This window comes from Parambassis ranga, chromosome 15, assembly GCF_900634625.1.
Source record: "Parambassis ranga chromosome 15, fParRan2.1, whole genome shotgun sequence".
In the NCBI taxonomy this organism is placed as follows: Eukaryota; Metazoa; Chordata; class Actinopteri; family Ambassidae; genus Parambassis; species Parambassis ranga.
The window spans coordinates 17693567-17719476 of NC_041035.1; the positions used below are offsets into that span (position 1 = coordinate 17693567).

At 41.6% G+C, this 25910-nt stretch overlaps 1 protein-coding gene across 13 annotated transcripts in view; it reads right to left on the bottom strand.

Moving 5' to 3' along the window:
- lyst (lysosomal trafficking regulator) overlaps positions 1–25910 on the bottom strand; it is a 45594-nt gene that overhangs the window by 17462 nt on the left and 2222 nt on the right. For 4 of the 13 annotated variants that reach the window (XM_028424333.1, XM_028424338.1, XM_028424331.1 and 1 more), the window contains exons 3-18: positions 21308–21428; positions 19826–19911; positions 15157–15355; positions 12887–12977; positions 10035–12129; positions 6923–7862; positions 6616–6801; positions 4671–4827; positions 3025–3236; positions 2858–2924; positions 2386–2495; positions 1348–1717; positions 1097–1253; positions 809–982; positions 552–712; positions 212–402 (exon numbers count right to left, since the gene is read on the bottom strand). In XM_028424333.1, coding sequence (XP_028280134.1) covers positions 212–402; positions 552–712; positions 809–982; positions 1097–1253; positions 1348–1717; positions 2386–2495; positions 2858–2924; positions 3025–3236; positions 4671–4827; positions 6616–6801; positions 6923–7862; positions 10035–12129; positions 12887–12977; positions 15157–15355; positions 19826–19911; positions 21308–21428 — 5317 coding nt within the window. Of the gene's footprint in view, positions 1–211; positions 403–551; positions 713–808; positions 983–1096; positions 1254–1347; positions 1718–2385; positions 2496–2857; positions 2925–3024; positions 3237–4670; positions 4828–6615; positions 6802–6922; positions 7863–10034; positions 12130–12886; positions 12978–15156; positions 15356–16096; positions 16187–19825; positions 19912–20052; positions 20155–21083; positions 21141–21307; positions 21429–23999; positions 24129–25910 lie in introns of those variants that run through there. The other 9 variants (XM_028424341.1, XM_028424335.1, XM_028424342.1 and 6 more) reach the window with 8 other exon arrangements.

The following is a 25910-nucleotide window of genomic DNA, read 5'->3' on the forward strand; positions in this document are numbered from 1 at the left end:
TTCCTACTGCACAGTATCATTAATGACAGCTAATTGGAACAGTGCATTACTCATCCACTGTGAAATGAAACAATAAATGAGACATAACAGGGATTTGCTATGCTTACAGGGCACGTAAAGCACAGGGTTTAACCCATGAAACAACAGTGCAAATACAACATTTATCTGACAACTTCAAATTTCACACATTCAGTGTTGGGATGTGACTTACAACCAGACTTGTTGTGTCCACATCTTTGCTCTTCATCAGAATCTCTCTCACATGTTCACACTTTAGACCCTCCTGAGTGACAAACTTGGAGAAGGTTACACTCGGCTTGCCATACTTGCAGGGCATGATTGAGGTGAGGTCTGGCCCACTGGTGTACAGGTAGAAAGCCTCTTCAGTCCCTATCCTTGACCCTGACAAGATAAGAGAATACCAAACATTGAGAGATGTACTGTTACGAAACACAATTTCACGTAGTGCCAACATGGATATTAAAGATAATGTCTTAGAGCTTACTGAGACATGATGATTCCACTTAGATAAAAAAAGACATAAATCCTACCATTGAAGAGAAGTACGGTGCCCATGCTCCAGCAAGCCCCCTGTTTTAGCATCTCCTCTGAGGAAGGTGTACAGTTGCCGATCATGCAGAAGGTTTTGTTGCTGTCTGACGATAAACTGGACTTTCTGGGAAGGGTGTAGTCCAAAGAAACTTCACATTTCCTAAGGAAAAGAGCAGTGTTAAGTTTATTTAATTTGACTACTTCTGTCTGAGCCAATCAACCAGCTTTTATTTCAGTTAGATTCTTATTTCCTCACCAGATGCCACACACCCAGACAACAACACGGCCATGGATGTTCTTCTTGCCTTCCGGCTGCTGACTGTATGTGAGACCAAGGTGTTGCCATTGTCCCCCTTTGAGCACACCCTCTCCAGAGTCTGCCTGTGCCAGTAGCCCTGCTTTTATCTCATCATTTGGGTCTATGCAAATCCTGTGGGAACAGTGCATTACAAACCGTCAAGGCCCATAAAGTATAACTACTTCCGAAGATAGTCAGTCATTCTTCACACGCATCTTTGAGACTGTAAGCTAAGCTGGAGCTCACCTAAATGTGAGAGAGCCTGTAGAGAAGTCTGCCCATACTTGAAGCATCAGTGCCTTGGAGCCCATGGACAGAATATGAATGAGGCCCTCCTCTACTAATCGTGTCCCAGCCTGAGATGAGGCGTGTATTGACTCAGCTCCAGGAGGGTTGCCTTCTTCTGAAAAAAAAACAATGGGAAGAAAATCTCAGAACTGGCTCATGTTTAGGGGTATTACTCACAAATAAATCTTGGTGAAGGATCTGTATCTCACCTTTGTCTTTGTCCCCATCCTTTTCTTCTGGCTCTGCCACCCTCAGCCACATAGAGGCACTGAAGCCACTGGCCATATGAGGCCAGCAGTTCTGCCCAACTAGGGGCAAGTGAAGAGGAGCAATGTGCCACGGAGAGGAACGAAGGTGGCTTGGACGGTACTCACCGTCCCCCTCTCTGCGGCCAGGGGACAGTTTGCCCTTCCAGAGCAAAGAAACACTTTTCCCTCCAGCAGCACAGTTCTGTCTTAAGCCTGAGGAAATTCCTCCTGGTGTTGACGCTCCAAGGATTATTGGAAAGGTCAGAAAGTGAAGAGGCTCCATATTTATGTTGGCTTCAACGATTTGTAGGACGCCCTTCAGCAAAATCTCCTGGCAGGAAACAAAGTAAATGTGAAGTTAGAAGAGGCTCTATTTTTTTTGGAGTAAAGAGGCCTGTGCTGACTCTTGATGCTGTTCCCCAGATAAAGAAAACAAACATTACTAAACAGTTTCTGTGCTCAACACAATATCTGTAATGAATCTTAATAAGGGAGAAATGAACCATTCATAAATATTTTTTTAAAATGTAACAAAGGACTCTTTTCCCAAGTAGGTAAGTGTAAAAGAAGTAAAACAAACAGCCACAGGCATGTATGTTGTGAGTTACATTTTTAATGCCAGGGCCCTGAGTCACTATGGTCACATGGTTAAAAATAATCCCTTCTCTTCCCCTTTCTTGGTGACAGGTTATTACTGGTGTCTGCTGCAAAACTCCAATTAAACACATTCATGTGGTTGTAGCATCACATCTGTTCTACACACTCTGGTGCTAATTGTGTATAGAATGAAGTGGGCTCAGGGGAGCACTGTGTGTTGATGAGTTCTAAAGAATCAAGAAGTGAGACGACACTCAGATAGGAAGGATGCCTTACAACTAAGTTTTTGTTCCTGCTTAAATAAAAAAAAAAAGGTTTCTGTGAGCACAAGCTATCAGTGTCAACACTATGAACGTAAGCAAACAGAGCACTGTTGAGGGACGGAGAGATTGAGGTATTTACAGTAGGTGGGGTCTTCTCCAGGAAGAGGCGAATCAATAGAGCCAGTTCCTCCGCTGTGATTCGCTGGCTCACCATGGCAACCAGCAGTTCCACTAGCACAGTCTGGCAATCTGGATATAGACCAATGAAGAGCAGATTACGTAAACAGTTCACATTCATTTGAGCATTCACCAGAACATCATTGGCAAGACAGCAACTCTGGTATGAAAAAAGGCAACATACACATTTAAAATACTGGTGCTTGTAGATACATTTCCTTAGGATTATTAATGTTTTTTTTTTTGTAGATGTCGGACATCCCAACATCTCTATCATCAAGTACAGATTTTCCCAGTATTGATATGAAATATATGCGGTTTCACCTCTGGCGACCGATTCAAAACATCACAAGCAGAAAAAAAAACATGTCACACATGAAAAATATCTGGGGATGTCAGATAAGGTTAAACAATCCAGAAAAAAAATAACAAACCTGTAAAGGAGGGGTCGGTTTGACTGAGGATGTGGTAAAAGCCAGAGAGGATAGTTTTGACTCCTCCCTATGAGAACCATAACGTGGAAGTTAGTACAAACGAACAGTAAAGTAAGACATGAGATATGAAAAGAGTAGTACAAAGAGGAAGAAGTGGTCAGTCTGACCTGGTCATATAGCAAGGCAGCATTGCGGGGGTTGGCGTGCACTGCACCAAGTAGGCTGTGAAACACATGACTCAGAACCTCCAGGTCTGGGGAGCCAGAGGCAAGAAGCTGCAGCTCCATTGTGCAGATCTCTGGGAACAGCAGCACGCCACGCCCGGGCCCATCTGCCACCGCCGCAAACTCACGCAACATGGCAGACTCCACCTTCATTCCTACGAGAACAACCGAGGAAAGGTCAGGTACACAACAAGAGACTCGCACACATGCGTGGAAATATTAAACATGTCACCCTGACCGAGTGGCACATCAACAGTCTGGCTGCCTGTGTTGCTTGAACAGCTTCATGATCCACAGGCATTCCCTCCCTTCACTTCCAACCTCCCATCTTGAAAGCAGCTCATAAAAATGAATTAGCCTCACTTCTGTGCTCAGGCTCAAAGCAGCATGGGAGTTCCCTCATGATTTACAGGAGAGCAGCCCAGCAGGCTGTCACATGGCTTCTGGGACCTCCTTTTATTAATGAAGCTCACTTGTCTCCCAGTCCGTGGCCACACAATTAGCCACGATCTAACACTCACACATCCTCATCTAGGTAATGTGAGGAAACCGGCAGAACATTTTAATTTGGGCATAAAGACGAAAGCCTGAGGAGAGAAAGTGACAGCTGATGTTGATGAACTAAGACATCTGTCGCTCATGAAATATGCCCCAAAAAACATAAAGTATTTTCTCCAAGGAACATGTTCTATGTACGCAAACACGAGAATGTCCTACATGCTTTCAGTTTCCTCGGGATTCCTTTTCCTATAAGGACACAGAGGAGTTTTTATTCGAGAGAAAAAGACACAACAGCAACAGCTGGTACTATCGGTTGCAGCTGATTCATTTATTTGTCCAGCATGAGTTAGCATAAGTTCAGAGTTAGACGTTCAGTGTTTTTCAGAAAGTTAAAATCTCCAGTTGATGGGGGACTTACGGTCACAAGATACAGCTCATGAGGCCGCAGGGTCTAGCTGCCTGCAGTTGTAAAACGTAAAACAATGACTCTATTCTGAAGGAATGAAAGTAAAAAACGGTGTAATTAGGCCACATTCTTAACCTGCAGAATCAGAAGCAGAACTGACACAAGAAGATGAGGCCCATTTTCCGCTGTGTCATTTATATGCATGATAAAAACTACCCACTTCTTATTGGTAAATATCCTCTACAGCACTCTAAAGGAGGATGTTGCTTTTTTTTTTTTTACACATCAACAGCCTCCACATGCAGTTACGCTACAAACTGCCCAATACACCCTGATGCAAATGCAATAATAATCAACAAGCAGACTGAACAATCAGCTTAACAGCGTGGGAATGAAGATTTGCCAAGGCTAGAAAAAAAATCAGCATGTTTAGAGGTTGAGACCAACACATAACCTCGCAATCTTTCCAGATTAGTCTGCTGACAAGAAAAACAAATGGCAGAAGTACGTGAGCTAAAAGTGATGTATTGAAAAATCATTTTCCAGTGGCTAGCAGCCAGACTAGTAAGTAAAGAACACCAGCGTAAGTCAGTTATTTAAAGAGTGGCTGTGGATTCTTGAGGAGGAGTAAATGTAAGCAGGAGCGTGTGTGTGAGCAGTGTGGCTGTGAGCATGGACCTACCCTCTTCCTGCTTGGCCATATCCTCAGGGTTACTTTCGCTGTCAGCGTCGTAGCCCTCCTCCTCCCCCAGGGGCTTGACGCCACAGCTCTGCACCTCGTCCACCTCTTCAGAAAGATCGCCTGCTGGGGCCGCCCCCTCCACTAACACCTGGAGCTTCTGGCAAAGAGAGACAAAGAGAGCCAAAGTGAGACAGCCAAAAAGAAAGAGAGAGAGACAGACAGACAGACAGACGAGAGGAGGAGGAGAAGCTAGAAAAAGTCACACAAAAAGTGTGTTGTTAACTTTAAAGAAGTCAGTAAGATAATATTGCTATTGCTTACCCAATCTGTAAAAAAACAAAAAAAAACAAAAAAAAAAACTCCTTAAGCAAAAATCTTTTTATGCTGAAATACACTAGACATGACAAGCAGTAGTCCCACTAATGCAGCGAATAAATTGCTAACAAAATAAGGAAAAAAAAAACGATTTTGATCATAAGACAAATATCAGCTGACTCTCAAGGCACTCACACAGCCCAGTTCCTTGACGTGAACAGTCAGTCATCATATGTGCATGTAGGCAAACACACACACACCCACATACACACAGGCACTCACGCTCAAGTAAACAGTCAAACTCAGAACGGTTTCCTTGATCAAAGAGGCTTATTGTAAATACACACCTCCATGCTTTTTAAACATAATTCTAGCCAGCTTCGATACTCAATTGTGGGCAAAGAGATGAAAGAAAAGTCTGGTGGACAAACTTTGCCGTGGAGGGCTTATCTCGGGGCTTCATTGCATATATTTGTAATGTTTAAGCAAAGATCACACTCTGCAGGGCTCACTGAGAAAGAACTAAGCTCTCAGGAAATAGGTAAATCTATTATATAAAAAGCTAAATCCTCCTGTGTTGGAACAGGCTTAGTCAGACAGGCATTTTAAGACTTGAGGAAAACACATCTAAGGCTGTGAGATAGGAGACACCCACTACCAGCAGGCAAGTCATTGAAGTGTGGACAGAAAGAAGAAATATTATCATGTTTTTTTCCCCTCTGTGGTTCATCTCATTTCCTGGAACAAATAAAGCAGTCTGATTGTAACCATATATGGTCCTGTGGCTGTTTTAATAACGAAAGCCAACAGTGACAATGCCATTAATAGAGGGTTAGAGTTGCTGTTGCAGCATTAGTATTAGTAAAGCTATTAGTCTTTTTATATAGAGTCTATGTTAGAAGAACATGTTCAAAATGGTTCGTCCCCGGCCTCCTCAATACAAGGGTTATCATTATTTATGCTGTTTTGATGTACATCATTCAGATAATGGCTGCTAAGCAACACTGTGTGAGTGGCCTAACACAGCAGTCCTGATGCTTTGATAACATTCAGCTGGAAAATGGTTTTCCTCCCATTGTACACTTGTCTCCTAAATAAGCACCACTGCTGTTTATGTCACCATGGTGTTCACACACTTCCTAGGAAAATACTCTAGGAAGTCACAGCTTCATTTTACTGGTAAAATAAATAACACCTATATATGAATTACACAAGTATTTTAATAATCTTGTCATATCTCTGTGCTCTCAATGCTGCCTCACACTCTCAAAAGGCTTTTACCCATTTGCCAAAAATGTAAAACAGGAGAGCAGATTAAATGAACGGGCAAGAACGTACAGCTAATACTTATCTATCTGGTGCTTTTTAATTCCAATTCCTTAGCAAGTTTGAATTCAAATGTAATTTTTGAGGATTCACAGGATGAACAGGACTGATGTGCATAAGGAACATGTTCAACAGGATGCCTCAAGGTACTAAGTGCTCTTAGAAAGCAGCAAATTATAATAGTCTTAATTATAGTCTATTCATAGTTTTAAAAGAGATTTCAAAAGATTAATTGAGTAAATGTCACTCTGCAGAAGATTAGTAAAATTCTTCAGAACTTTAAAAGTGTAATGACTTGACTTACAGGTTCTCCCGAGGTGGGACTCACCCTGTCTGGCTTCTCCTCAGGGGGATCAGGACAGGATGACACCTCAGCCAAGGCCACTCTCAGCAGAGAGTCAAACAGGGGCACAGCAAGGTCAGAGTTCACCACCCCTGAGCGAGAGAGGTGGTCTCTCACCTCAAACAGAGTGTCATCCACTGACTGGAGCTATCAACAGAGAGGGGACACATTTCAGTTCAGTTCAGCCTGAGGTTACTGTACAGTACTACTTTTTGTGGTTTGTGTGTTCAGAGATTAATTAGACGGATACACATTTTGTTTGCCCTACCTGATAAGAAAGCTCAGTCTCTATCCTCTGCAGGGCTGAGTTAGCACTGTGCAGACAAATAGCCAGCAAAGCCTCAAGCAGACGAATACTTTGTAATTGCCACTCTTCTTCCAGCCTCTTTGCTGGGTCTTTGGACTTTCCCTCAGCTGGACCGATGCTGAGGCTGTCGGCAGAATCATGAGATGTCTCCTCTGGTCCCAGTGCAGTAGCTGGGGCTGCAGACTCTGGGCTGCCTTTACCTTTGCCATCCCTCTTCTTCTTGGCTTTTCCATCCTTGGTCTTACAGGAGAGTTTCTGGATAACCATGGCCATGAGGCGCAGGCACACATCCAGTCCTCCTAGTCTGAAAAACTGCCTTTGAAACAAAGGGCTGGCCAAGTAGATCCACCGACACACTGACCAAACATCTGCAGCACGTCGCACCTGCTCTTTGGAGGGCAAAGCTACACTGTCTGGTGACAGGTAAGGTAGCCGCCCGCCCAGAGGTTCACTTGCTGTACTGTCATAACCTGAAGTGTCTTCAGAGTCATTGGCTGAGTCCCGGTCAGAATCAGGCTCCTTGCTGACACACAGAAAGGCCACACACAGAAAAAGGTTGATAACATGGAGGTGGGTCTCTGTCCGGCTGCGCCCTGGTCCACGGCCCTGTCCACCCCGGTTCCTGTGACATGGGTATGCCTCCTTCAGACCTTCATAAAACTTGCTCAGGCTCTGTGGTCCCTCTCCCACCCCTCGGGATCCCAGCTCCTCAGCAAGGCCTAAGGCAGCTTCAGCATCAGCACCTTCCAGCTCCTGAAGCACTCCCTCAGCTTGCTGGTGTCCAGTACTTATTATCAGAGTCTCAAAAACCTTTAAGGCCATAGAGCGCGTCTGGTCCAGATAGACAAGCTCAGTCACCTGGTTGAGTCCATTACAACTGATGAAAAGATCTCTGATCACCCTGCAACACAAAATATTATAAACTAAGCAAAGTAAAACAGAAAATTGCAACAGGACAGTCTAACTGCATTGTGAAGCTTCTGTGTGTTCTTACATGTTGTGTCAGCATTACTTGAAACTGGAAATCTATTCAGTAAACCTGATCTGAGCCTTTGAAAGTGTTCAGTACTGGTAGACAGACACACACATACACTCACACAGATAGACAGAATACCACCAATCAATAATAAACTTATCTGGGGAAACAACACTCTCAAGAGAGATGTGCTAACATTATACACTGACTAAAATAAAAGAAGAACTTGTGGTCTCAGTATGGAAGTGTCTCTCTGGTAAGAACTGCAGATATTCAGATGCAGCTTTGAGTTTAGTCTTCGAAATAGATAAAATTTCTAAGATTATTAACTTGTTGTTTTTTCTTCAAATTCAAACCCTTTCCGCAACCTTCTACTAAATTAATGTAGAGTGGATTTATTCTGCTTTTCAGAACATTTCCTCTTTTCATTAGTGCTGTGAACACCCATCCAGATGACTAATCATTAGTCTGCATATTTAATTCTCTCTTCTGAAAAATATGAGTTATAGAAGTAGTGCAAGATGATGCAGAGGCAGGCAAGATGTCGGATGATCTACAACTCTCACAAAAGTACTTGTCTCATCGGTTATGTTTCAGCAACTTTTGCTGTTTGCAGGCTTACAAACCAGTGTACAAAAAAAAGTAGTATAAAATGACATCAGCAGCATAAATTTGTGGACAACAGTTGAGATTTGTTATTCAATACACTTTGTTAGAGAAGGAAATATCAAACATTGATTATTTTCTTTCCAAACTATGAATCATTATCATTGATAATTAAGAATACAGAGTAATCAGATTTTTACTGCTAAGGTCACCTGACTGTTTTACAGTCAAGTGACGTTTCACATTTATTATGAAATACATATGGAAAAAGCCCAGCAGATGGAGCTGTATAATCTAAACAAGTGAGACTAACCATAAGAATGGTAGATTTGCCATTTGTATCTGCTTAGATAAACAACATTTTAAGCTGAGTAAGTAAATATTATATAACGGCTGCCAATTTTTCAGGCTGACCAGCAGGCTACAGCTGTTAATGAATGAGAGACCTCTCAAAAATGGGTTTTAAATCTGTGAATTTGTTTGTTTATGTAACCATCCATCAACCTATGGATCAACTTATTAAAATAAATAAACGTGTGTTAATCAGACAAACCATTTTAGGGCTTTCTTCTGCTTTTCCTCTCATCTGAATATCACTAGTTTAGTTCTAACAAAACATAACAAAACAAGTCCCATGATCATCTACAGTGACATTTATCTGAATATAAGACTTGTAGTATAATGTTGAATTAACATAGTCACAAAAACAGAAATCTGTCTCCAAAAGTGTATTTAGATGAAAAACATCAGAGCTGGAAAGTCTTTGAATGTCAGTCAAACCTGCAGAGAGTAGAAAAACACTCTGAATTTTAATGAGGAAACCTATCAGCCTACTGCTGACAGAACGTCTCAAAGCATCCAGCCATCTATTTCCTCAACCCACTGATCCCGCTTAGGGTCACAAGAGGATACAAACAATCCCAGCATGCACTGGGTGCAGAAGCTGGGATACAAACTACAAGGCACGCCAGAAAAAAAAATAGAAAAACATTCTGACTCACATTCACATTTCAGGACAATTACACTGTTTTCATGATCTGCACTGTGTCAGAGAAATCAATATTCAACTAACAATAAGTTAACCAAAGGGAAACTGTATTGGACATCAATATCATTAAAAGCACATCTTAAAAATCTATTATAACAAACACCTGCTTTTGCCAGACTACTGTACTCGTAACAGTGTTACATAAGTCAATAATACTCCAGCTCTCACTGAGATCACAAAGCAGAGATAAATTATTGATTAGCATCAATTAGCAATGACCTGGAGAGACAGCTCTAATGACAAACAATGTCCAAGTAGATAAGGCATCTATCTTTAAGTACGATGATTATATATGTCTTATGTAACCATATAAAAACACGCAGAATCTATTTCTTGAGTGTTTTTGTGTGTGACAGGGATTAAAGAAAGAAATTATTGAGGCTTCCGAATAACCCCTAATAAGAAACATCATATTTCAATTAAAAAAAAGTAGAACAGCTCACCTTGATTTGAGAAGTGCAGGTAATGTTTGCAGGTAGACGAGGAGTACCTCCACAGGCAGGCACTGCGTGTGATAGCTGCAGACCTGAGTACAGACAGTGGAAACCCCCAGCTGCTGGGCATGGTGGGCCAGCTCAACGCCTCTCTGCAGCACAGGGTTGAAGATGTGTGTGTAGAGCTGCCACTGCACTATAGCATTACCCCTGAGGGTCAGGTGGCACACATGGCCAGCTATCTGCTGGCTTAGGTGCCAGTCTTCACCAAATACTAACTCTTGGTAGGCCTCCAGAGCATCCCACTTCCACAGCATGTCCTCAGCCCCTCCTCCACTGGGCAGAATACCCTGTGAGCGGTAACACAGACTGGTTGAAATAGTTGAGGGTTCCCCATGCTGCAGTGTCTCCTCCAGGCCTGGCAGCTGGCTGCTGTCCAGCGTGCAGATGTTACAGGATGCTAACTTAGCCTTTTCTGAAGGCTGTCCTCCACCGAGCTGGTCTAAGATCAATCTGCCCAAGACACTGAGTACATGAGACTGGTAACTACGCAGACCGGGAGCTTGGAAGGCATGAAGCAGCGGTCCTACAACTGAACGGGGATCCATACAACAGCAGATTCCGACCGCCTGCACTCCAGCCAATACCTGTAACACAGCAGGCCCACTTGGGGACAGGCGCTGCAAGAGCCGAAGACATTGGTGGGCACAGGCAGCCAGGCAGCAGCAGCGCTCAGGGTAATGCACAGCATCACCCTCCATCCCTTCCTTTCCTTCTCCATCCTCTTCAAAGGGGTTGCGTCTGGCAGCCTGCTTGAAAGCAGAGACAGGCAAACCTGACAGGTCTCTGTGGTGATGCAGGAAGTGGGAATATTCACAGCGACGGTGGCGGCGGCGGGCACATACAGACTGATGCAGCTGCTCTGACTTTGCCTTCTTCACAGCACTGATGATCTTGAAGACTCCTGCAATGAGCCCTCGTAGCCTCTCTGAAGCCTCACCTCCTACTTCAGAATCCCTGGCTCTGCCAAGTCCCTCTAGTCTCAGCACTGTGGCCTCAAACAGCTCCAGACCACGGTGCTGGACAAATTCATGGATGAGCTCCAAAGCCTGGCTAAAGAAAAAAGGGTTGGGTGTGGAAGCCTGCAGGCAACCCAGCAGCACTTGTAGTACACCCTCTAAAAGCTCGGGAAGGAGAAGTGCTCTGTGACGATAACGGGAGAACGAGAAATCATCCTGGACCTCTTGCAGAGTCTTCTTGGGCCTTGGAGCAAAGGGGTTACTCTGTCTGTCCAAGCAGCTCCGTATTTTAAGAGTGGCTCGCAACAAGTCTGTCAGACTACGTCTCAGGCTGTCTGGAAGGCTGTCATTCTGACTCACATCCACTGACATTAAGTGCAAGATGGTGCGTAGTAGCATTCTTTGGACCAGTGCAATTGGCTCCTCCGTCCAGCCTCCAGCAAGCTCCTCTGCTCCTGTTCCACCTCCTCCCCCTGGCCCACAGCAATCTCCAAACTCAGTCAGGATCTCTGTGAGAGTAGGCACAACACTGACAGCTAGGCCAGGGTTGTGGTTGATGCTCATGTCGAATTTACATACTTTCTCCAGCAGGGAAAGCAACACGTGGCAGAGATCAAAGGGTGAGTTTTCCATGCGGTTGAATATGGATATTGCAGCTGGGTCTGTCAGGGTTTCAGTGTCAGCCGTCTGGGAGCCAGGGGCTCTGGGATGGGGGTATGGTGCACTCATGGTTTCAGTGGTAGCGGCAACGGTGGATGTTAACTGTGAGGCCTCAGACCGATGATGCTGACAGCTTACCTGGATGGTGGAGCCATGTGATCTCCTGCTCCTTATGCCACCTGGGCCAGTTTTGTCTTCAGAGTTAGCTTCTGAATCTGAGGTAGAAACCTGAGACTTGCGAGCATCTTTTACAGAGTATCTCTGCGCTGTTCTGCGCGACCTTCGTGATTTCCAGGTCCCACTGCCAACCCGCGACCTCTTTCCAGAGTTCTGTTCATCCGTCACAGCCTTCTGTCCTGTTCTGAGAGGGACCGCCTTCACCTCCCGGCTAAGGAATACCTCCAGTAGGGACGGCAGGGTGAAATCTGTCAACATGTAGAACGAATATATTTACAGAATAATTCTCAAACATACTGTATATAGAAAGCCAATCCAGCCTGGATCTCACTAGATCTTGTATTTCAATTTTTTCACCTTGAGTGCACAATGAGGAGCATAATACTACTCTGGATATCAGCAGCGGCAGACTGTTTGTTAAAACACTCTGTAAGCACAAATTAATTACATTAAGAATGTTGAGGGTCTATGTCAGAGAGGATCCACAGCCCCGTACTAAATGCCGGTGTCATCCTGAGGTCACGGGTCTCTTTAACGGATAGCTGTCTTCTGTTCTGTGCCAGTTTGCCCTTGTAACACTATAATCTATCAAAATTGATTCATGCAGTGCAATATGAGTACATAACAGACTTGGCAGTGCTTTGCAAGTAAAGTGCTAAATAAAAATAATTTGTTAAGCACATCACAGACACTGTTTACAGCAAATGAGGAATGAGCACACATTCCAGCACATTCACATCACCCCCACCAAACTAAATGATGCACGATGGTACTGATATGCTGCAAAATGTGTAAAAGATGGGAAAAAAACAAATCCTTCAACATAGTTACACAACAGTTCTAGCTTATGAAATGTAGTCTGCATTTTAGTATGTCTGTGCAACCCTCAGACTGCTAACACCTCACACCTCCCACAAAAAGTATGTACATTTAAATTATCCTTTACAATCAGAGATACGAAGTAGAACGTAATCAACATTAAAAATATCACTCATGAATACTCACATGGGGCTTTCTCCTCTTGTACAGGAATCTTCCAGACCAGTGGTAGTAAAGACAGCAGCAAAGTGAGCAGTTCCTCCCGACAGGTCAGCTCCTGAGAAAGCAACAAAACACACTGAGGTTAGGTAGAAGTCCCCCCTTCGTTTTCCCTTTCAGTCACACTCTGATGTCACACCGAGACATTCCCACCAAGACACACTCTTATCTTCACTAATTTTAACACTGAAAACCACACACACACACACACACACACAACACTTCCTTTGCATTTATATTTTACATCTAAAAATCTTTTAAGTGAGAATAATATACATTTGCTCATTTGCACTCTTAATTAGTTAATTAGTCTTTAGAGCTCGAGTGATGGTGGAAGCTATGTAGCAGCTACATGACAGACTTACTTCCGAGACCTGGGGGATCTCATGCCTATTCAGAGCATTCCTCCTTCATGTGTTAATTAAAATGATAAACTTACTCCTTTGTGTGTGAATTAAAAATGGCCAGCTTGCCTCGCAAGACTGTCAAAAACATATTGCATTTGTTTTACTGCATTAGAGTGCAAATTAGGTTCTACTTTAGAACCTGTCGATGCACCAAAACGTGACATTAACACTTTGAAATCAATGTTAAAATTGAAGTTATTTAAAACAAAGAAAAAAATGAAAATACATCCTTTCCATTTCTAAAGACTTTCAGAAAAAAAAATATTTAATCGTGACTACAAGGAAGTGGTAAGCAGACTAAACTAGCAGAAAGTGTCAAGGTGACACAGAGTAGGCGGATGTCTCAGCCCAGTGGAACAAAGAACAAAAAATGAATTTTCAACAGAATTCAACACTTCTAAGGTGTCTCTGACTGTCTAATTAAAGGCCTGATTCTTTCAGGGACACAGTTGACGCATTCAGCAGGAGCTTGTGGTGATATCACATATGCACGAGTGCAATACGGTAAAAAATAAAATCACAATAAAAGAGAAAGTATTACTGATGTGTGTGAAATGAGATATGAGCGACATTGATCTGACATGCAGGGTTACTTTGAACAAACTGTGAGAATGACAGAGCTTAGGATCACACGTCTCTCTGTGGGATTTCCAAATGTCGTTCTTATGTAATATCAGTCTACTTATGATGTCTGTGACAAACTGTAGCACTGTGGATTTTACTAATTAATTTTACTGATACTTAAACTGTTTATTCATAGACGTCATTGCAGGAATTTTACATCATTAGTTATGAACAATAAAACTCGACACAGTTGCATCACATCTCTCAGAGGACACACGTGATCATCACGGGTTATGTGAAAGATGTTTTATTCACTAAACAGTCCCCTAAATTCGGACCAAAAAAACACTCACCGATCGATTCAATACATAAACACAGTGAGTGTGCTCTAGCGTGGGCCCTGATGGTGAAGTCTGCAGACCACTACATCAGTGTGTAGGCACAGGAAACACTGGGCTCTGTCAGAGCCTGGTGCCAGTTAATAGAGCAGACAATAACTGCCTCTGTGAGGCCATTCCTACCATTTAACACAAGCACCTAAATCGAGCGCTCACAACTCACTGTTATCGACACTGTGAACTAAACAAAGTGGATACTTCTGTCCTCTTCTCCATGGCACTAGAATTCTTCCAGTATTGGAACATATTTAATAATATGTGTCTGAGACGCTGCTCTGACACTACTAAAGATTGCACCAACTCATGCTGCAGTATCTGCTTGCAAAACAGCAATCCACAATCAAACAATCTAACAACATGTGGGTACGGCAGAGCACATTTCCTCTTACAGTAGGAACAAGTGGTAACATGAGACACAGATACAGTGAGCAAGGCTAAAGGGTCTGAAAACAAACACGGGCACAGTACTAGCTGTTCAGTGGCATAACACAAAGGGACAGAAACCCTCCCCATCACAAACTGGAAATCCATTTTCTAAGCACCTCATTTTAGATGAAAGATGTTATCAACAAACAATTAAAAATATAATAAATTCAATCTTAAGTGTTCATAAATGATATAGCATCTTATCAGTACGAACCATCTGTTTCAGTTTCACTGCAATGTGCTCATTAAACTTTCAGCATCACCAGCTGATGTCTCTCTGGTGTTTGTATAACGTTTGTTGTGTCTTTTAAAGTGTGTTTTTATACAGTATCTCAGTTGCAGTCTCAGTCTATCTTGCAATTTCCTTTGATTAACAGAGATAAGTTGCAGCTTACCACAGTTTTACTGTGAGGAAAATGGATGCTCTTGGCTTTTTTCTTACCTGGTCAATGATAGAGTCCAGGGTGCTGAGAAGCAGGAAGCCACGCCCCCTGACCAGGTACTCGCCCAGTGCCACCATGTGACTCTCCTCCTCATCTTCCTCCCGTGCCTCTGCTCTCTGAGCCACCGCACTGCATAGTTGATGTACATCAGTCAGGAACTCCCTCGCCAATGTGTTACTGGCCCCACTCATGTCTGAGCTACAACACAAGTCGTAAACCATCATGAGGATGAGACACAATTAAATCTTCCACACATACTTAAAAAACAATGATGGAAATTCTGTAAATTCACTATAACAGAGTTTGAAATAATTTCCCCCTCCATGTGATTGAGTTACTTAGTACAGACATTGAAGATTTCCCAGCAATGATCCAAAAATATTTATTGTTGTTTGTAAAAAAACACACAACAGGGAAAACATTGGAAAGTGTTTGAAAGAAGCAGTCTGGACTTATTGACCATGCAATTATAATGTCAACATGTTTCTAAAAAACCCTTTTGGTACAGCGTACTGGTATTTTTATTATATGAAAATATACAAACATTGGTCTGTAACATAGGTCTATTAAAGAAGACTTTTTGGATTTCCAACAACACAAATGAGCTCTAGACAATCAGGTTGTAGGGTTGGTCCAACAATGCTTCTTATGCACAAACATTATCTTATGATCTCCCTTCTTACAGGCTGAAAATAAAATCCCGACTTATCGGGTCTGTTAGTAGTGTTTGTGTTAGTGCCCTAATGTCTGCCAGTCTCTGCATGACACACTCCTCTCACACCTCCTTTCACCTTCTGCTTTACAGAACAATCCGTGCGACTCACAGCTTAATAATAATCTCACGCTGAAGAGTTAAGATTCAGAAATCTGCAACAAGAGTTTCATTTAGACCAACACTATTCTCTGTGAAATAACTATGTACTGTTCTTCTTATCTTACCAAATGTTTCTGGGCCAAAGTGTTTCCTTCCAGTCATCTTGTGTGTGCTCTGAGTTTGAGTGCAGCTCTGCTGGCTGTATCCGCATACCTCCTCACACGACTACTGACTGAATTTTCTGTTCTGCAGCACAAATTCCATTAAATTGGAATTTCAAATGGAAGCTTTCCAGATTCGCAGCAGATCAGCGTATCACATGAAAGCATGTGATGTCACATGGCACAGGGACTGGTCTTGGGAATACTGACGAGCCCTTAGTGCCCCGTACAAGACCTCTGTAATCAACCGTCATTCACAGAAGCTTCCGTTGTATTCTCCACTACAACAGGCTAAAGACAACCAGATAAATGGCGGCAAAAAGACACTTGTGTCCTCATCTTCACAAATTAATATTGTATGGCCAAAAATTGCATACCCACAGCAAGTCATTTTAATATTTCTCTATTTCTAAATCTACTCTCGTATCTTATCAAGATGGCCTGGCATACAAAAAGACCTGTCGACACTAATTCCATAAAGATGTGCAGACAATTACATTTAAATCATGTTATTTCTTCCATTTTACAGTGACCCAAGTCTTTTTGGCAGTTGTAATTTTGGCCATAATTGAGGGCGTAAGGTTGCAGAAAAAGCTAATTATGTTTCCACTCTTTTGAAGAGACTTCCACAACAGCCAAGCCTGAATCTCACTTCTGCACTAATTTAGTCTTACACAAGGGTCACCACTTGACTGAAACAGCTGTATCTACAGATACAGAATTTCTGCAGCATTACTGAAAAGAAGGTCATGAAGATTAAGGAAGGAGAGGATGATGTGAAGGGGCTGGCAGACAGAAAAAGATGAGGTTCTCAGCACATTACACAGCTCAGGTACTGCCCGATGTATAACTCAAGCGTTGTTAAGTTAGCCTAGAGAGCTACAAATGCACTTTTTACATACATTATGACTGAAATGGTGTTGATTACATTTGTTATATGTCTTTTTTTCCAGCACATTCTTGTCCATAAACAACAGAATTGGTCGTAAAAAAGGTAGGCAAAAGATGGCACCTAACCTGAGATGTCCAACAAGAGCACGATGATAGTTGACCGAATTTTCTTTTTTGGATAATTGCTTTTATTTTTAAATCACTATTTGTTTAATTTAAAACATCAAAATATCTTTTTACAACATTATGTGTTAAAAGGCAAACTTATTATAAGCTTATATATTATATTATAAGCTATTTTCTTAGCTATCATGGTGAAAAGCTTGAATATTTTATATGCACTTATTCACCCGCCTGCAGGACGTTATATGTACATATAGTTGCAAATCTTTACCAATGACAACATAAATTTTGCATATAGTTGTTAATATTAGTGTATTAAAAAAAATATAAATAATCTGGTAACTTCTACTGAAGCATCTGTGCAAAGAATTTAGTGACACCATGAAACATTAGTTAGAATCCACCTACACACCGTGATAATTCAGCTTTAGTCTGCGTGAAACATGTTCGTCCACTGAATAGAGTCTATTTAGGTCACAGGTCAGCCACACATATAAGAGGCTTTGACATGCCATTAGCAAGTATGAGCATATCCACTCAAGCACACAATCACAACAGATTTTTCTTCTACTATATTCACTGTAGTATTAATACAATGGTGGACCATGAGGGTGACACAGATTCACAGCCGTCGAATGGTCTGACTGACTGCGTGTCACAGACAACATGTCTTTGCTGGTCTTTACCGGTCTCATATTCTAAAATAATGTATAGTGTTTGTGCTGTCTGAAAGTCTTAATTTAAAGATCAAACAACCTAATCTGTATCTTCATCTGTAAAGGCTACAACACAGGAAAATGCACAGCTAAGAAAACAGATTATATAATCAAACTTGATGCAGTGACTTCAAAACCAACAGTTTTATATTTCAGCCTATATTTCTGAGATGTTGTAAAAAAAATGGGGAAAGATAATGCAATAAAGAAGTTCCCTGGAGGTTTTTTTTTTCCAGACAGTCCGTGCCCGTCATCTATTAAAACCATTATTCTATCTAATTACTTCACTAGCTCCTTTCATCACAACCACAAGACAGTGATTAGAAACTTAGTAAACAGAGTTAATGGTTTCCATGACAAAAACAACATCTCTCTCCTGCAGATCTCAAATTTTGTGTTTCCCCTAAGGCCAATTACTGTGATGTTCTTCACTCCAGCTGAGTTATTTACTGTGGGGGCTACATTCAGCTCTGTCCTCTTCTGCGTGTGGAAAGCACAGGGGCATACAACATGGATTTGCTATTTGAGCGATGATATAGACTTGCCAGAATAATAATAGGCCAGGCATGTTAACACACATACTGAAATTGCTCTGCTGTTAATTTTACTATTTTTGCATACAGTTTGCACTTAGTACCTTTGCATTTGCAATTATGCTAACAAAGCTGTTAGCCTCATCCTTCTGAAGCTCAACACATGTAATAAATGTTGATCCACCCATTCATCCCAGGGCTCAACCTTCTTATTAGATATCAACCAACTGTTGTTGAAACATGGATTTCAAATATATATGTATACATATATTTTTTAACAAAAAAATACCAGTTTGTCCCAGCAGAGTTAAAATCTTATGATACATTTTTGGTATTATTTATAATTTACACATTAGCCGGGTGGATTTTAATCAGCTCTTTCCTGTTTTCTTCTTAGGGGCGGCCTAGTTGAGCATGAGATTATATTCAAATAATATCTGCCTGGTTCCACCTATCTAGGATTAACACCAAAAGCAAAGCTCCAGTGTACAATGCACCGTTAATAGAGTGTCAGGAGCTGTAATGATGTTGTGGAGACAAACATGATTTACCCACCATATCAATATCAACCTTGCTTCACTGCAAATAATACTAGATTTAAAGGTGTGTGCTCACACAAGATGTGTATTTGTGGTGATGTTTTGCCACTTTAGTTTACCTAGACAGATGACATAAACATTGAAATTAAAACTGAAGTCTATCCGGACTCCTACTGTGTGATCATTTGCAAGTAAAAGAACCGTGTTGTGGGCTCAGACTGATGCCACAAATCTCCACTAATCATTACTGTTTCTGAAAGGTTTTATGCAACACTGAAATGTTAACTAAATGTTAACTATTTAACAAACAAGGGCAAGAGCAAAGACAAAAATCAATGCACAAAAATAATCTTTTAAGAAAGCATTTAATTTTCTGACTTACCATTGTATATAAAAGCTCTGGAAACTAAAGACATTAACATCCAGCAGCTAATCTCACAGAACAAAACACTAAACTGCTTTAGGCACCTCTTTAAACAAGGACGTTGTTTTAGGTATTTCAACCAAAAACCCCTAAAAAACAAATCACGTTTCAGAGAACCCATGGCTCACGACTGCTAATGCAACCACTTAATTTGATGTAGACAGAGAATGTGTGTATGTATGCAACAGAATACAAACAAGGGGTACTTGAGGGTCCTAATGCCTCACAATTTCCTCTAATCAATATGTAAATATATGCAGTAAGGTACTCCAAATGCTAATGCAAGGTGATTACATAATGTCTGCAAACTCCTAAAAGCCATGAAAATGATAAAAGCTAAAACCTGTCTGTTTTTTTTTTTTTTTTAAGAAACAGTAAGGGGACTACTGTTTTTTTCTTTATGCTTTAAATATTTAAACACACAGGTTTTACCCATCTTAAATGAGATTATATTAAAAAGACCTTACCAGAATTTCAGTGCATCTTTGGTGTTGGGATGGTGCTGCACATAGTGGAAGAGACAGAGGAAGTTCTCGAGACTCTGAAGGCTGACCTGATGTGAGAGAGACACAGCAATATGAAACAAACTTGTACTAAACGTAAAAAAACATGTCCTCTATATGTTTGTGTAGTCTGGTGAGCATTATGCCATAATTTCAAATAAAGCAGTAACAGTAAAGAATCCAAAAAGCACCATTTAAAAATGTGGCGAGCCTCGTCAGAGAGCAGCAGTGAAAGTGTGAGGCCACAGAGCGGGAATCTCTCACCAGACTGGATCTGGCAAGGAGACCAGGACCTTTTGAACAGTGAGACAGGACACCTAACCGCTTTTAACTGCATTACTGCCTCCAGGGTAGCGTGTTAATGCCTTCCCGGCAGACGAGCAAGCCACTAAGCCTGCGTACTGCTGTCCCCGTACTCTACACAGGGGCGAGCATTACGCCTCTGCTAATCTGACACCACAAACTGGAATCATTCAGGCAAAGCTGATCCCTGACTGATGTGGCTGCCTCGAGTGTCTGGGTCATGAAGCCAAAGAATGGATACCACACAGTACCAATCACATTACACACAGTCTACGATGGCACACAGAGGATGGAACACAAACTTTGATACATCAAATTTAATGCAAGGTACTAACTTTTATTACAAAGGGATGGCTTATGATTCAGAAAATCTATGAATTCACTATAAATGAGGGTGCTAGTTTGTAAGTATCATACACAGGGCACAAACATGCAAGTAACATGATACACACGCTCTGTGAAGGTTCATGCTGTTTTACTGATTGACAGCTAAGCCAGAGAAAAACACTACTGGCAAGAAAGCAAGGATGTCAGCAGTTTGTTGTGAAGCAGCACATTCAGCTTTACTGTGGTAAAAGTCATCAAAGTCACAGTGTCTTCATCTATGAGTTTGCAGTCTTGAATTTCATAGAGTGTATAAAAGTGTTGCCAGAGCATTCTGATGCAAGATTCCTACATAAGCTCCATTAAAGAGCCTAAAAGCAGTACATACATAAGATAAATTGATAAAAACATAAAGATTGAGGTAAAAAAAATGATCCTTTTGATGTGTAAACATAGTGTCATTTACAGTAATAGTGTGTTAACAAAGTGATTTTCTCAGACACTGTGACCTGAGGGGAAACTGGCATATCTGTTACTTGGATATCACACCTTGCCTCATGCTGCTAACAAGCTAGAGACTGTCTAAAAAGTCTACCTTTCTGGCAAAACCAGCTCTGTTTGGTGGTGACTCAACTTCCTTCCTGTGTCACAACTGTCAACGCATATTTTGTTTTTTTCAGTTTAGCTCATCAAAAGCATGAAAGGAGATTTGAATAGTCAAAAGTCGATTTATCATGGGGGTAAAAAAAAAAAAAAATAAGCTTGTGTTCTATAGTCTTAGGAAGCAGATGATGAAGGCACAGATTTTACCACACTCACCAGGGTCAGGGAAGGGCAAGTAGGGTAACACGTCACCAGCTGTGGCAGCAACCCACCCAACCAGTGGTGATGGGATAGGTGGAAGGGAAGGAGGGAGTGTGGGTCACTGCACATCAAGCGGCTGGACAACATCATACACAGGAGGAGATGGAAACAGGAAGAAAAAGAAATGCAGGGATCATGAGAAAGACAGGAGAGGATAAGAGTAAAACATGAAAGCTGCGAAGAACAAAAAGGTGAAAGAAATTAATGCAGCAACAGATGAGAGTTGAGATAAATGGGGGTGGGGGTAATTGGCAGGAGATGGAAGCTTCAAGTAGCCAAAACCATTATGAGTTTAATAAGTAAGCCCTCAAGCAATGCTGAAACTACGGCCTCAGTCTATTGAATTAATCTCCCGAAATGAGCATCTAAAACGGTTTGTCCCCGTTTTATCTGTGTACCTGTGTTGTGGTCGTATTCCTCGTATGGGGAAGGGAAACTGAATGGTTTGAGATAACACTAATTTCCCAGCAAGGGGTTTGTTTTTTCCCTCTGAGGCTCTAATCTAATAATACAATGCACTCAGCACCGAGCAGCCAGCGTGATTTGATAATGGCGAGACTGCCAATACCGATTAATAGAGCTTAGGAGGGAAATCAACAGTTCTCAAACCTCAGAGAAGAGATTTATGTAAACAAAAAGAAAGCTTTGACCTTTCCCCTGCAGTCAGCCATGTTGTAATTTAAGATGTATGATAAGACACAAACGGCACAGATTTATTTTAGAAGTGGAGGACAACAAAACTCAACAAAATCTGAAACCCTTATGAGTTTCCATAATTTCTCTGATACAGTGTCTGTGACCTGTGTCTTAATCAGCAGAGGCGATCATGGGAGACCCAGTCATGGGAGCCTGATGGCTGAGTCAACCACGTTGGTACATACTTTCCTCTCAAGCTTTCTTTGGATAATTGGGTAGGCTACAACTTGGCAGAAGCAGGGAAAGCGACGTGATCCTGTCCTCATGAGAGAGAGGATATGAGCTGTTATGCAATGTTTTTTTTTCCTGGTCTGAGATCCCTACTGATCTAATTTGACATTTGGGTGATGAGCATCATGAGGAGGGCTTAACGTTCCACATTTCCTCACAAACTATGAGTCAGAGAGAGGAGCTGCTTCATACAACACCCTAAAAAACTCTGTTTTTCATGAAGATGTACACAAAATGTCAGCAGGACATCTTCAAATGTATGTTTGTGTTTTAACTGGTGTCAGGTCTACACTGTCACGGGCAATGTCCTTTTGTTCGAGCATAGCCCCTGTGCAGGAAATGAAACTGTGTTAACGTTCTGCCTTATTGCTTTCATCACAGACAGCATGTGTCCTGGTGCTAGTCAAGATTACAACCTGCTCTTTCTCTTTCCAACTGGCCCGACAGAGGCTGTGTTTTTGAGGAGAAATTGGACTTAACAACACGCCACTGGGTGGAAAAAAAAGCTGAGGCAGAGCAATGGTTGAGGTCTGACTCAACACACAACGAGAGAGATGAATTATTCATCCGTTCAGCCAATCGTTTGGAACATCCCCGGGGACCAGAGCGAGTAGACGTTAGGTTGAAACTAAGGGCGGAACAATAAATGCAGATGTGAAACAAGTTCACAGGCAACTTTAACAAAGTCTTGTTGGTAAACAATGTCAGAACACACTCAGTCACACCACATCAGATTCAAATGATCTACAGCTTGAAAGTAGCGTGATGATCACAAGACTTCCCAAACTGAGGCTGATTTTATGTATGGACTTGAATTAATGAATGAGTTAAGTACCTTAGTCATGGTGAATTCACTGTAGGAAAATTCATTGTATGTCTGTCAAGCGCAATATTGCTATTTAAGTTAATGATGATGAGGTTGTTGCTTCAATATACATGAAGAAATGAACTGAAATATTGCCTTACAGATATTGCTTTTTAAGAAGAGCTAGTTATGGGCCATTTGATGTCAATGATATCATGATTAATTTTCCATTTTACTAGACTGCTGTATGGAAATTAGACTGACTAATTAATGTATTTTGAATTATGTTTTCCCTCTTTACTGTGCTTTTAGCTGCTCAGGTGTGGAATGTGATCTCTACACATTATCATTATTGGCTGAGATGACTGAAGCAGTCATAACTATTACACCTGACGTTAATGCCAGGCAAACTGCACACTGCACAGCATGATATTACAGTTAATAGAGTCATGAATATAATGTGCACAGCTCAGGACTAAACCAGAATATCCCACAAATAATGTGTGCTACAGTATACATTCATCTCATATTAATCAGCCTTGACAAGCCATATCATGAATATTGGGGATGAGGGTGAAGCAGCGCTGCCATCTTTACTCCCTCTTTAGTATTCACTAGATTCTGTCTGATGCTTTGCTCGACAAGTTTAATCTTCTTTAGACACGGATTCAGGGCTTTACCACAGAAGGAATGTGAAGCACATAACAGAGCTTGGAAAGGTAATGACATGTAATGTGAGTGGAATACGTGACCAGGACTAATTCAGACAATCACTACATCTAATCAGCTTTACACACAAGGAGCTGCTAAAAGATGACACTGTACAGACAAGGCTTACTTTCATTAGAGCCCATCACCATAATAAACTGCCAAAAACATGACTGATTGTAAGAGCAGCTAAAGTACAATACTTACAAGATGAGTCCAATCATCCAGCAGGACGACATGTGCCGTCCATTTTAATGCAAAAAGCTTAACCCCACCATATTTAACATTAGTCCAGGACTATAACTGATGGAATTAAAAGTGAGTCTTGCAGAGGCAGCAATGACAATTGCTGCTTGGTATCAAACGACAGAAAAAGTGAAGTGCTTCTAGCGCCTTACTTTGGTCTTTTGAAACATCCTGTTAACTCATACTGAAACTAAACAATGTACGAGCAACAGAACCTGGTCTCCTGGTTGGCTCCCTTCCAGGCAACCCTTCTACTGAATTGATTCTGCTCATCAAAATTCAGAGTGATTGGACGAAATGGAAAAAGTCACCACTGCTTGCAGGGAGGAACGCATCAGAGCACACTGAGGACGATATTCCGAGGAAAGAAAACCTTAATGCTATTAATTCCTATGTGTACATAACATAAATGCCACAGGCTACAGCTTCATATGAAGCGATTACTGATGTGTATGTGAATTGCTTTAACAGGCATTAATATACTGTACATATACTGTAGCAGGATGAGTGAAAGTGACTGTATTTCCTTCTAACTAAAACACGCAAGAGGAAGTAAAACTATTTAGCCTAGCATGCTGCTTTCTATGAAAAGATCATAGAGAAACAAACAGAAGAAGGCGAAGGGTGAAAGTTAAACCTTGCAGTACTGTCACTGTGAATTAAAACCAGTCTGTCATTTCAATTGTTTGGCTAATGTTTACTATTCAGGTGTGTGGAGAGAATCTAAATGTACGCATGTTCCATTGTACATTTGTGATCAGCCCTCACTGACCTGACCTGAGCACCCTGCCAGTAGATCTCTGGTATGGAGGAAGAAGAAGAAGAAAAAGAGAGAGGCTGCAGCACAGGTATTTTCCCCATTGTTCTCCAAGTTCTTTTTGATCGCTCTAGGTGAAGGTGTCTATTTGCTCTGCATATTTCAAGTGTCATCAAACATTTGGATACAAAACAGCAGGGCAGGGTCTTAATACTGTTGATGGTTGATTATTTAATATTAATATTGCCTCAGTGTATACTGATAACTAGTGGATGCTGCTGTTAGATGATGGTAACAGACAGTATTTATGCACTGATGGGACTGACAGAATGAGAAAGGGGAAAAACATAATTGGCAACTGGTGCAACAGTAGCCATGTGAGTGCTACAGGCTGTCACTGTGTGTCCCCATCAGGTTCAATTAGGAGGGAAAGCTACAGTATCAGCAAACTGGAGAATACAGCTGTGCTCACTTAACCATCTCTATTCATCTCATACAGACACAGACACAGACACATATACTAATACACAACAACAACTTTGATCACTGAGAAGCTGACAGGTGGAGAAGCAAACACAGACGTCCCAAGGGAGCCATCACAACAAAAGCTACATAAAAAAGTTACCAATAATAGAAAGTCTGAGCCTACTTGGTGCAGTCAAACTATTACTATAGCAACTAAGAAAAAAAAACAGCGCCAATTCCTCCGCTGATACCCTATTGCAGACTAACATTAACAAAGCAACAAAGCATTCCACACACCACTACAGAGGTGATGACTATAGAGGAAGGAAGTCATTATATCCAAGAAGACAAACCCCCCACGCCTTCATCAGCACTCATTAGCTTTAAGAATGATAGCAGGACTGCCTTTAAAGGAGAAATCGCAAATGATAAATCAAATGTAATGGACTAACATAATGGCTAAATCAACTGATGTGTGGGTGGGTGCAGAACAGATCACTCCTAGGCCTGCAGTCTGATCCTAATCCAAGTCTCGTGATCTGGCTGCTGTTTGTTCTCTGACAGAAGGTGGGGAATGGGAAAAAGTGGCCTGACAGAGATTTCAGAAACAACTGCAGATCACTGCTATGACAGGATGATGCAAAAATGAA